The following is a 13,523-nucleotide window of genomic DNA, read 5'->3' as shown; positions in this document are numbered from 1 at the left end:
TTGTCCTCCTGTAATGTTCAAATGTAATAAAACATTGAAGCAGGGGCGCCACTGGGGGGGTGATTCTAAGGGCCCAGCACTGAGAGGGGGCCACCAGAGAGCCCCCAATAATACTATATATTTACCAGAATTTATAATAATACCAGAATTATTGTCTGTCATGGGGCCCAAATGATCTAGCAGCGCCCCTGCATTGAACCCATAACCCATGCAGTAGTCTGAAATGTTCATGTAGGCCTAAACTTCTGTTGTATTCTGATTGTGATTTCTAAGGGTGACTTATCCTTATCAACACACATCCTCTACATACTTACAGCACACTGCCCCCACCTACCCACACACACACTACACACACACATCTTCACTGTCATCACTCACATTCATCATACATACAGTACTCTGCAATAGTAAGTCCCTTCACCATACTTGCAGTACCCCCCCCCCTCTCCCCTACATACACAGCACATTATTTCATCAGGAAGCTTCTCCAACACACATCCCCAACATACTTACAGCACACTGACCCCCCCCCCAATACACAGCACATTGTCTCATGAGGAAGCTTCTCCAACACACATATTGCACACTGCCCTCTCCCCACATCCACAGCACACTATCCCATCTCCCCTGTCATCCCCCCAACACACACACCAAGACCCCTGGCAGTTGGGTTAGCCGTGGATCTGCCCAAGGTTTCTTCCTTGGTAAGGGAGTTTTTCCTTGCCCCTGTTGCTCTTGGGTGCTCCTTGTTGGTGCCCCCCGCCCAATCCCAATCCTCCCCCACCTTTCTTATGCAGCCCTTGCCACTCAATCTACTAAACCCCTTCTACTGCACTATTTACCCCACTATTTACCCCCCCCCCCATAAATGCACAAATAGGCTGACACCAGACATAATTTCACTGCATTTCTTACTTCCAGTAACTATATGCATGTGACAATAACTTCCTTGTATCCTTGTATCCTTGTATTTTGATTACTAGCCATGTTCAGCCTGCCAGAGGCTGCACCGACCCAAACAGAACCAAGTAAAAATGTGGAGTATCAACACCAAGCTATAGTGATGTTTTTTTTTATCAGTTGTTTACACCATGAGAGTACATCTTTGGATTATTTTCTCATGCCATTCTGTGAGAAGGCCCTGTGAGGAAGACTGTCACACCTCACTGAAGATGATGATGATGAGCTGCTTTGCTGCTGGAGGAGAAATCACAGAGTAATATTAAACTCAGAATCAGATCACCTTGGGTCAGATAGGCTATTTAGCAACACTAGACTGTCTCGGCATTCGGCTTGCTGCAGTGGTGGCAAAAAAAAAACAGTCTCAGCCATTAACTCTGAAGCTTTTGGGCTCACAGCATAATTGATCTCAAGGATAACTGTCTGCAAATGACTGAAATTAGCATGCATACAGAATATTATGGTTTATATCCTTTAACTGAACTGAACAAAATGTCCAAATCTGGTTGTCAATGTCAATTCATCTGGTGTAGCTGAGCGCCAATAGCAGCTGAGTTACAGCTCAAGTCTGCATATCCCACACCATTCAATCCTGCCATGATGGCATAAAGAGCTCTCTTTGCGATTGCTGTCACAGATTACTTAACAGGAGTTGTCATTTTGCAAACCCTTTAATGTAAAGTGTTATTACACAAAGTGAATCAAGCTAAGAGTAGCTAGCAAGGCTCGACGGAATCTCAGTGGGGCAAGACCGTGTTAACACTAATACCAGATCCTGGTACCATTGTTTAGCACCGAGCGGCGGAAATGACTACTCTTGTTTATTGATCATCACAAGGTAAAAGCTGTGTTGAGTCATGGGACTTCAGATGCCAGTGGCGGCCGATTTAAGAGGTGAAGGAGCTGGACATATCAGTCCTGAAGCATTCAGTTTTACAGTTTTTCTCAGTCGCTTTGGTGCTTTTTTCAGATCAGAATGAAAATTCTCATACTATTAGTTCAACCTCCACAACATTTAGTCATTTGTGCACATCATAGTAGCAATTTCTCCTTCCTCTGAACAAATTGCAAATACTTTTGGACATGTATCAGTTGCTTTCATACAATTCTCTGCTGTTTTTTAACATTATCATTTGCTTATGTCATGTTAGTCAAAATTAACTATACTTATGAATGCTGAATAGTCGTTCCAAACATTGCTTGAGTCATTACATACAAAATTGTTGAACTAGTTATCAAATTCTGTCACAATGCTTTAGAATGCTTTAGAAAAATTTACGTATTCAGTGTCTTGTACTCACTTACTCACCTAACTACAGCAATGTGTCAAAGTCAAAGTCAAAGTCAGCTTTATTGTCAATTTCTTCACATGTTCCAGACATACAAAGAGATCGAAATTACGTTTCTCACTATCCCACGGTGAAGACAAGACATATTTTACCAATTTAAGTCCACAGACAAACATAACATTCAAGTAAACAAAAAAGTAAGTAAATAAGTAAATAAGAGGGCACATATAATAATGAAAAAATAAGAGCAGCAAAATTTGGTTGAAATTGTGTAACTTTACTGTAGTTTTCAAATGGCTGTGCAAGTGCTGTATAGTGCTGTCTTGAGCATGTTCAGGTAGTGTCACGAGTTCTGACCTTTTTGCATTGGAAAACACTGAGAGAACTGTCATAATGAAAACATGACAAAGCCATTTGACTATCTTGTTCATAAACGATGGTGTCAAGACTTCTAATTTTGATGACACTGACAGTTTCATTGACATGAATACCTGCTTTTGAGGAATGGACTATCCATTTTGAGCAAGTGGCGATGCTTTTGCAGGTCATCCACTAGGTTTTGCAGTTTGCACTAATTGTTTTGAGAATTGCACTAACTGCTGTGCAAATGTTAATAGTGATGTGAGAAAAGCACCAAAGCGACTGAGAAAAACTGTAAACAGCACAAGAGAGACTGCCCTTACAATACTGATATTACTCACAAACACGCACCCTTTTGCCAGTGAATGACGTCTTACAATTGAAATGGAGACAGATCATAGTCATGAAATGAGTAGGTGGATGGATGAGAGGGCAGGACGTTTAGGATGAGTATGTGTGAGTTTGTGTGTCACTGAGAAGAGAGATTGGTGGCACTGACGAACCATGTATCACACACACACACACACACAAGGTTATTAGTGTGCCACACTGTTCGAAAGTGAGAGAAAAAGGTGAAACTATGAGCAACTGCATCTGGTTACACCCAACAAGTGTGCTGAATGAGACCTCGTTAATTTTTCAAAGCAGAGGTAAGCTGGCTGCAGTCTTCATCTTTCAGTATCTGACCTTATTGAGTGGCTACACTCTACTCTCGCCTCAGATCATCATCTACCATCTGTTCCTCATGTTTGTGAGTCACATTGGTGACCACATACAGAAGGAATGAGCAGAGACACAGTCCAACTAAACTACTGTTGCACTGCATCAAGGGACACATGAAGTCCAACTAAATTACATGTCAAAACGCAATAAAACCAAACTACATGTACTACTGCGGAGCCACAGCCAAACTAAACTGAACTTCCTGCTCCACCCAGAGACACAACCGAACTAAACTGAACTTCCTGCTCCACCCAGAGACACAGCCAAACTAAACTGAACTTCCTGCTCCACCTGGAGACACAGCCGAACTAAACTGAACTCCCTGCTCCACTCAGAGACACAGTTGAACTAAACTGAACTACACGTCCCACTGCAGGTGTTTTACTGGGCATGGCATTACAGACATCCTGCTTTGGTCACTCCTGTGAGACTAGATCTCCTTGTCCTTGACAGACTAGATCTGCATCAACTTCATCTGACCAAGTGTTTATAGGCAACTATATGGCTTTAAAGGGACACCAGGCAACGTTTTCGTGTTAATTAATCATCTTCGTAAGTCGGTATATGGTTAAATGACTCATTACGGGGCGAATGAAGGCTCTCTCGCCCGCCCCTACTGCCTGTAGGAAGAATATCCCACTTGCAAGTTCGGTGTATCCTACCCGCCGACCGAAGCAGGATCAGTTTACAGCACAGAGGCAGGCTAACAAAATGCTGTTGATTGTTGCAAACGTGTGTATAATGGCAGAGCCGGCGAAGAAGCAGTGAAAACTCTTGACGGAAGACGCAAAGAAAAGGAAAAGAGCTTCAGACCGAGCGAGGGGGAGTTTCGTAGAGAAAAAGCATCAGGCTTGCCTGGTGTCCCTTTAAGCCTGATACCACCAGACTCACTGGTCTGGGTACTCTCGATTGGGAAATGTTTTCAACCCTATAGCATCGTCATGGGCATAGACTTTGCATTAACTTTGGCCAAAAACTAAGGCCTAACAAAATGATAATAAACCACATCGGCAGTCAGGACACAATCTATTTACCACTGCTGCATAAATGTACATATTCTTTCTTTTTTTATGTTTGCAGGCGTTGCTACCACCATTTACCAGCGCCACTTTGGTAGTTGAGGGAGGAAGTGCATGATGAGACGAGAATCTCAATGAAATGAGATACAGGGGGCGGGGCCAGGCCATGGCAACGGTTTCTATGATTTCTCTCAATTAAGGAAAAACTATATGGCTTACATTATTCCTCTCAATAAAGGACAAAATAATGTCCCCATCAGATAGACATCAAAGCCTCGGGGTTATGTGACTCCCCTGGTAACAGTAGGAATTTTGGATCAGAATTGCGAATCATGTAGATGAAAGGAAGATTAAAGATGTGTGTGTGTGTGTGTGTGTGTGTGTGTGTGTGTGTGTGTGTGTGTGTGTGTGTGTGTGTGTGTGAAACAAAAGTAGCCTACAAGAAAAACTCGATGAGTCATAAGTGGCAAATGAATCTGATCATGCTAATCTGATCCTGAACTCCATGCCAAACCCCATAGCCCCAAACAAACACATCATACACATTCAGGCTGTGTTCTGTTTTCTGTGCCTCAGTGATGTTGTATTAGATATTAAATCTGCACCACATGCAGCTACAATCAGTTACCTTCTGCTCAAAGTCTCCATAATTAAGGCATTACAGCATTAGTTGACAAAATAAACCATACACATCCTTTAATGAGCATACGCATCTCGGCTTTATGTGGCAGTCATGTGTGTAAACAAAACACTTTACACCAAAAGGCTGTAAAAGTTTATTTTTTGCTCATCTGTGACATAAAACCATTTAAAAGGTGATTTCCCTCTTCAGCTCACTCATAGGCATTAGATTACAACACTCTGTTCTTAAAACTGCCAGAGTCAATTAACATGAATAATAAATGGGGCTCCATCTTACAGCCGGACAAATGTCTCCACTCTCTCCTCCTGCTCAGTAACATTTATTTGAGACTTAAAGGTGCAGTGTGCAATTCTAATCCCAAACACGTTTTTGTTAAATATCAATTGCTCCTTACAGTCCCATGCCTGATGCATCTATATTTTCATATATGTAATAATATGGAATGTGTGCTGTTTACAAGCATAGTCACAAATCAGTCACTGTACTTGCATACTATGCCTTTTATTTCCTGTCGTAAATGTGCATCAACTCCCTGATGGTCACATTACACAGAATACCTGAAATTGATATGGTTGTGCCATTGACTGGGTGCATTTCAGTACCTCTTGCTATAGTCTATACTGTCCTCTAGTGGCAGACACTTGATATTACAATGCCTGATTTAGCATAGTTTAAACCCCTGTCAGGGAGTCTTTAAAAATCGTGTCTGACAGGTGATCACTTCTGGCCACATTTTCACAAACAGGCCAATTAGGTGCCTAATCACAGATAATGTATGCCTAATAGGCTTGTAGGAATATTTTTGACTGAAGTAACTAGCCTAGCTCTGGCCATTGAAATGAATGAGAGTGGAATGAGGGTGGGTATCTAATACCCCCATGGTTTTAACAGCCATCAATTTCACAAGGTATTGAAAATCAAAAGGGGGGGCATTTCCTATTAATCCAGATATACAGTAGTGAGGTTGTAATATTGACAGTAAATATTCCCGTTCTTTTTTATTTTTGTTTATAACAAATTGGTCCAAAACTAGCAAGATGAGCCTAAATGTATTTCAGGCACTACCCTGGAGGACCTGTCCTCGCTGTACAAGGACAGGGCTCTGAAAGAGACCAATGCAATCCTGGATGACTCGAGCCATCCCCCGTCCTGTATGTTCAAGCTGTTCCTGTCTGGCTGCAGCCAGATAATGTTTGCCTAGTGCCTATACATGCAGGAATAACAGATTCATGAATTCCATTTTGCTAGCAGCCATTAACCATTTACATAACTTATTGCTATTTAAATTAATTTCAACCCAGATATTGTACTTTGATATTTTCTATATGTTTTGATGTTTTAATGTTATTGTACAGTATTTATTGTCCATCTTTGGTGTCAGTTGTGATTAGTGTGGTTGATGTGGCAATTAAGAATGCCACATCAGGATCAAGTGAGGAAGCTCATCTTGCTCCCATGATTCCGGATCACCTACAAGGAGCTGAAGCACCTACAATTTGAATCTCACAATGGATTAACTAATTATGATCCGAAACTGGAGCTTAGACAGTTGAGAAATTTCAGATAGTTACTAGCAAAGATTCTAGAACAGGGCTCTGTTCTAGAATCTTTGGTTACTAGCATTGACTGAATGTGTCACACACACACAAAGGAAATAACGTGCAGTAGCATACAAAAATGAACAGTAATTAAATGGATGTTGTGAATTTATTAGACTTGGCATAGCCAGATAGCTGAATCATGCCACATTCTTCTAGTCAAGACGACTGAATTAGGCCTACATGTAACCAAGTTGTCACTATTATTATTACTATTACTGTACAAACATCACAAAGGCAAAACTATATACAGCGAGACTTATTCTTAACACAATTTATACTGCGAAAAATACTACTGTTTTTGCTTCTTTTCAAGGATTAGGTGAACTTGAACTTAACCTCCACCTTTGAACATTTGTCATGTTGCCAGTTGACCTCACTGCACCACAATTAAATAATAACATTTGACAGATTTGAGAAGTTAGAACATAGAAGTTGAAAATATTTAAATGAAAATTCACGAAGTTACATAAAAAAAAAAAAGATTGCAGTAAAGGGGTGGTGGTGAGCAACTCCGCAACAACAAACTAGTCTAATGTAAAAAGACCAATTGCACATTTTAAACGACAAATTAGCCTACAGCCATTTCATGAGGGTTGCTATTTCAAATGCTTAATCGAGTTCTAAGTCTAACCACCTAGGCTGCATTAGCGCAGCATAGCGCACTGTACTGCATGGTAATGTTGAGCGAGAAATTTGTAGGCGTCGTAGAATTAAGGGTGCTAGGCTACCGCGTGCCACGACTCGTCTGTTCGACGAGTCTGCTTTCTACTTTGCGCAATTCCGATCTCGCAGCACACGGCTGATGCAGCAGAGCAAGCAAGGGCGTCCAGACAGAGTAGGACACACCCAGAGGAAAAATGGTCTCAACCAGTACGCAAGTTCTCTCAGCAAAAGGGCATGAAAATCACCTGGGGGCGAGGGTCGAAAAATCTGACCTAAGAAAAAGAGGACTTTTCTGGCAATAATGTCACGATGTCACCGAAATCCAAATCATTATAACAAGGGCGTCAGTGAAACGCGTTCTCAAGCAGCAAACCAAGCCGGTGCATTTGTGAAAACAATAAAATGCCACGCAGTCGTTCTGCAATTTTCCTTGCCTGTAAAAGCGGTTGTGGAGCACCACAAAGAAATGACCACAGACATAGGTAAAGTGTACAGTTTTTGTTCATTTTATCTTGAATAAATTCGATCATTTTCGTTGTGAATACGTTGTATTTGCTATCAAGATGGCGCCGCGCTACATCAGGTGACCTTGTTTTCCTATTTTTCCTCTTGACCAACGTTGGTACAGAAATGCGGAAGTTATGTTCTCGCGAAAGTGCATTGGCTCATTTGAACTTCGGAAGAGAAAACGTTGCCCGCTATTGGCGTGGATGATGTGGCAGTCAAATTCATGATACTTTAGTATCCACGTCTGAGTTTTAGTGGTTGATGTAACAAGGTGATGTGATAACGTGAATACAGCAGGCTTTGTCGGAGCTGTTTGTAAAAGTAAAACTTGTTAGTATGTCACCACAATCGAACAAACGCTACTCACAGTATCCCGTTGTTAACGCCATTGGCTATATTGTTTCATGTGGCCGCTGAAGGCTGCACTATGCTATCCTAACGTAATTTTGCTACATGCTATGTTACAGGTTACTTTTTATGGAAGTTAAACATTTGGCAGGATTTTGTGACGAGTTCCTAGGCCTATATATCAGGCATGTGCTGGTTTTGTTGTATTTATTTGTGAATGATAGAGCAGTAGGCCTAGAACGCTATAGCATAGCATGACAGATAAAGTTATAAAGAATTCAGTCATTTTGGTAATCGAAGCAAGCCCCTAAATACATAAGCATAAACTACGACGATAGTCTGTATCTTGTGATAATTTCGCCTTTTAACCGTCAGGTGTTCACTGTTAGTTGCAGATCAATACACCCTGATCATCACGATAGACTAATGTGGGCCGTGAACCAAACAGCGAACCAACCAAACCCCACCCAATCCCAAATGTTTCGCTCATTGGTAGACCAAGTCGTTGATGGCATGTTTGCTTTCTATAAGGCGCATGTAATTGGTTAGTGGTGACGACAATCCCACACCCAACTCCCACCTACCGGGAGATCAAGTTTGGGAGACTTGCAGGAGCTAGTTGTGAAGGGGGCTGTAGCTGCATGCAGCCAAGACTCAAGTCCAACTGCGCCCATTGGGTTACTAAATCAGTAATCTAGGTCTCTCAAGATGGATATGAAGAAAAGAATTCACCTGGAGTTGCGGAATCGAACGCCATCAGACGTAAGACACTTATGTTCAGTAGACGAGCTGAAATATTGCTTTTAATAATGCACAGGCAGATATAGCACTCTTTTTTTAGTCAAGAGGTGCACGCGTCAAGTTGATGTCTTGAATGAAAAAAAGTTTTCTACGACTTATTTGGTTAGATACTTTGCGCTATGACAAATGTCCGCGCGTTTGGGCTTAGTAAATAGAATTTCAGAAGTCACAATGGTGTGTTGTCACTCACTTGAAACTGTAAGAGGCTACAGCACTCCATATCCACTGTATACACAAGGCAAGCGGTGTGAGAGGCCATATTTGCAACTTTGTAGTCCTGCACGCGCCCTTTTCTTTACGTCTATATGTTGCTGGTTTTATGAATAACTCGACGTGGTAGTGGGCTCTTGGATAGGTGTTTTCATCTTCGATTTTTCAACCGTTTAAATAATATAGCCCAATGTTCTTATTGTGGAAATGATCACTTGATGGATAGAGGGTGACAAAGTTTTTTTTTTTGTATTTGCTGAATAATCACATGCTGCCTGATACATGAGGAGAGCGCTCATAGAGAACCGAAAGTTTGTTTTGTTATTCGAACGTGTTGCATCCCACATTCGTCTTTTGTTTGTAAGTTGGATGGATGTGCAGCGTCATATGGCCCCACATGTAACCTGCACGTCTATGTCTAACACAGTTTCATATTCTTAAAGAGTAAAGACCACGTTCAATTCGATGCCACTTAGCACCAGTAGACGCCTCCAGCATTTTTGTTTTCATGGTTACAGTCCCTCGTAAAAATCTGCAGCCGCTTGAGTAGGCTATGCCAAATAGCAGATGTACAAGGAATAGCCTATGGCCAAGGTCTCCTCGGAGACGCCGATTCTTTATTTATTGTTTATAGATAGCCTGTTCAATCACTGCGGTAGTCTAACTGAAATGTCATATCGTTGGATACTAATTATTTATACCAGTCTGTTTGCGATAGGCTACAAAAACCCAGGAGCCATTTGCCTTACACAACCGGGCAGATAGGACAAGTCTCGCTATGATGTAGCGCTGTGTTTATGTGAGCGATACGCAACTTCGAACTGCGCCGCTCCAGTTCTAAGATCTAGGACAAGCCGCCATTTTACCAAGTAACAAAAGGCAAAATATTATTTTATTTACCGCTGAAAAACAGCCCCAACCGTGAAGGTTATCATACCTTACTGGTTGATATTTTTTCAAAGAAGTAATACATGTCGAATTCTAACCAGTAACCCTGTCTGCTTGCCACTTGGACGGTCAAACTTTGTGTTAGGCTACAGCTAATGCCGCCACTCCTACTCGTCGGGCACTGAGATTCGTTTACTGACGAAATTCCCTTGATTTGTAAAGGTCTCATAATACGTCTGTTTGCCAATAACGTGTGTTCTGTGTAATTTGTGAAAGATACATTTAATAAGTCCGTGTTTATTTAATACTGATGCGCACGATTTGGCTACACATCAACCTACCTTTATGCGGTCAGCCATTTTGTTTCTCTTAGAAAATTTGGTAAAAATAGCCAAAGAATGAATGCTTAAATTCAGTAGTGTAATGACTTATGGAGTCTTATGCTGACTATTAACAAACGTGCACGTGTACAGGACACCCACACAGTAGGCTATGTTTGCCTGTCGAGTAGCCTAAAAAAAAAAAAGCCTAAAAAAATATATATATATATATATATATATGCAAATGCAAGCATAGTTGTGTGTAGCAGTGGCTTTTCATATTTTAATGTAGGACATAGTCGTTTAGAATCAGTTTTTGTATTGAGTTTTTTTTTTTTTTTTTTTTTTTTTTTTTTTTTGCCTTTTTTTAAATTACAAAATGCTCATCACTTTGTGTGTTGGTTATTTAAACAATGAGTGCTTCTGATGATCATTCTGCAACTTTGATCTGTAAAGGCAAGCTACACTCTGAGTCAAAAGTTTGATCCCATCATTTGATTCAATTTTAAGCTTGCAAAAGGAAACCTCAGACTTCTCCACGTGCTGACCCTGTTGAGTGGAGTTTGTATGGAGAAAGACTGTCACATCTTTGTAGCCTCTGCAAGATTTTAGAATAAGACGGGTATTGTTTCTTATGTAACTATTCAGTATTATCTTTTGTCTTTGTGTTTCAGGTTAAAGAGCTTGTCCTTGATAATTGTCGGTCAAATGAAGGTAAAATCGAGGGCTTAACAGATGAATTTGAAGAGCTTGAATTCCTAAGCACAATCAACGTTGGCTTGACATCTGTCGCCAATTTACCAAAACTAAATAAACTCAAAAAGGTTGGTTTATTCATGTGTGAAACACACTGCACATGCAAGGAATACATAGCCTGTAGCTTTATTATCATACTCACAGTTGAACTACATCCTGTCCATTTTCTTTCCAGCTTGAGCTCAGCGATAACAGAATCTCAGGAGGGTTGGAAGTACTATCAGAGAAATGCCCAAACTTAACACATCTCAACCTCAGCGGCAACAAAATCAAAGACCTCAGTACTATTGAGCCCCTGGTGAGTAGTGTGTGTGTGTGTGGTAGGTACATGCCACAGGCCACAGAAGATATACAAGGTGCTTTTGTGTTCTTTTACTTCAAAAAACCTTTTCCTGTATTTCTCTCTCTACAGAAGAAATTGGAAAGCCTTAAAAGCTTAGACCTGTTCAATTGTGAGGTGACAAACCTAAACGATTACAGGGACAATGTATTCAAACTACTCCCACAGTTAACATATTTAGATGGGTATGATAAAGACGACAAGGAAGCACCTGACTCTGATGCAGAAGCATATGTAGAGGGACTGGATGATGATGACGACGACGATGATGATGATGGTATGTTTTGGATTATTCATTTCATGGCAGAACTATATGGCAGATGATAGTCTTTTTGACAAAGAGCCCATCTTGTAAAAAAATGTTAAGACACTAATAGGATATAACTACATGATATTATATACTTTATATTTTATTATCACAGGTGTCAGTACATACATTCCACCAAACTTAACATAAAACATTGTTACTGACTGGTCGATCTTCTTGTTGTCATTATCAATTTTGTAACAATGTCTTGAGGGCTGTGCATACAAACATGTAAGCATTGAGAGATAAAGAAAAATTCCTCACATGAAGAATTTCCATATTTTTGCTCTGCTGCAGAAGTAGACGAGGAAGATTATGATGAGGATGCAGCTCCAGGGGACGATGATGATGAGGATGGTGAAGAAGATGAAGATGAAGACGGAGAGGAAGGAGAAGAGGGAGAGGAAGAGGATGATGTCAGTGGAGAGGCAAGTATCACACATGAGTGAATGTGGAAGAGTGAATGTAGAAGAGTACAGTAAGATTTATTCTAACATGGGAAATACCTCAAAATCATCCTGTTGGTGTCTTGTGCAGGAGGAGGAGGAGTTGAATGATGGTGAAGTAGATGATGATGAGGACGAGGAGGAAGGTAAGACTAAAGATGCTCTTGAGTGGTATCAAATACTTGTATCTGTCTTGCGTCTTTGAGTGTCAGCGCTATAAAATATTATCATCATTATTATTATTTTCTTCACTAACATGGTTGCTCATAAGTGCACTGTCTCTATTTTTTTGTTAGAAGAGGAACGGGGTCAGAAAAGAAAAAGGGAACTTGACGAAGAGGGGGAAGAGGACGACTGAAGCTATTATCTGGGCACCCTTATTTGTGATCCGACTATTTTAACCCCATATGTGTCTGTCGCTAAGTCACACTGTTTTGTTGCCGTGGCAGCGGGAGGAATTAAAATGGCGTGGGATTGGTTGTGGAAACGGGGAATCTGTTGTATTTCCTCCTCTTTTGTACCTTGAATCAGTTGCTTTTGGTAATTCCAAACTTTCTCAAAGATGGTTATGGAATTTTGTTTTGTTAAAAAAAAGAAGCTTGTTTAAAAACCTTACCCACTATGTTCAGTTTTCATTATCAATGCCTAAAATGTGTATACTGTTTTCTGGTGGTGATATTTAAGATTAAAAAACACATTTTTTTTAAAAGCGGTGCATGTCTGACTATTTTAAAGATGACTACTGTATTTTAACGAGGATTTTCTTACCCACTCTTTGTCATTGTTGTCTTTTTATTTGTGTGGTTTGAGTTTTTATGATGTCATCATGTATGTGTAGCACAGAGATGCACAACCACATACACGTTACCAGCTCCAAACGTGATTTCTGTTCTATTGGATTTTGAGCTCAATGTCTGCCCTTGTCAGATGAAGTCCTAAGCATGGATAGTCAATAGGTTTCATGTTCTTTGTAAATAATGACCAAATATATTTTTTTCTATTACCTCTGATAATGGCAGACATTAAATAAGCATTTTCTGTGTATCCATTAACTGTAATAAAATGGAAAAAGCACTTCTGCAGTGATATCTTAATTCCATGTATTTACATATATGTATATAGAATGAAAACAATACATTATGTAATGATTTTTATATATATTCTATTCCTTTATCTTCTGATTTATTCCATAAAACTATATTTTGTACTGATGTGTAGAGCATCATCTTTATTTTCCTCGCAGCTATGTTGCTTATGTGCACTTTACAAAGGAGCTATGTTTAATCACTTGATGAAGGCAAGCAGTCTTTGGAGACTGGACTAATCAAAGTTAAAATGCCCT

The 13,523-nt window shown here is 40.3% G+C and overlaps 1 protein-coding gene across 2 annotated transcripts; it reads left to right on the top strand.

Annotated features, from left to right (window-relative positions):
- The first annotated feature begins 7,763 nt into the window (after nucleotides 1-7,763).
- anp32a (acidic (leucine-rich) nuclear phosphoprotein 32 family, member A) lies at nucleotides 7,764-13,255 on the top strand. Of its 2 annotated transcripts, none has more exons than XM_048262512.1 (7): nucleotides 7,764-8,875; nucleotides 11,007-11,156; nucleotides 11,264-11,386; nucleotides 11,504-11,705; nucleotides 12,033-12,163; nucleotides 12,273-12,327; nucleotides 12,478-13,255. In XM_048262512.1, exons 1-7 carry the CDS (start codon nucleotides 8,822-8,824, stop codon nucleotides 12,537-12,539), a joined length of 777 nt encoding a protein of 258 aa, XP_048118469.1. In that variant the 5' UTR covers nucleotides 7,764-8,821; the 3' UTR covers nucleotides 12,540-13,255. The 2 variants fall into 2 exon arrangements, with proteins under 2 accessions (XP_048118469.1, XP_048118468.1); XM_048262511.1 differs by having other exon boundaries at nucleotides 7,767-8,875; nucleotides 11,501-11,705.
- Nucleotides 13,256-13,523: the final 268 nt, after the last annotated feature.

This window comes from Alosa alosa, chromosome 14 (assembly GCF_017589495.1).
Source record: "Alosa alosa isolate M-15738 ecotype Scorff River chromosome 14, AALO_Geno_1.1, whole genome shotgun sequence".
NCBI classification, from domain to species: Eukaryota; Metazoa; Chordata; class Actinopteri; order Clupeiformes; family Clupeidae; genus Alosa; species Alosa alosa.
The sequence above is the reverse complement of the archived record's forward strand: the minus strand, read 5'-3'. Positions and strand labels throughout refer to the sequence as shown.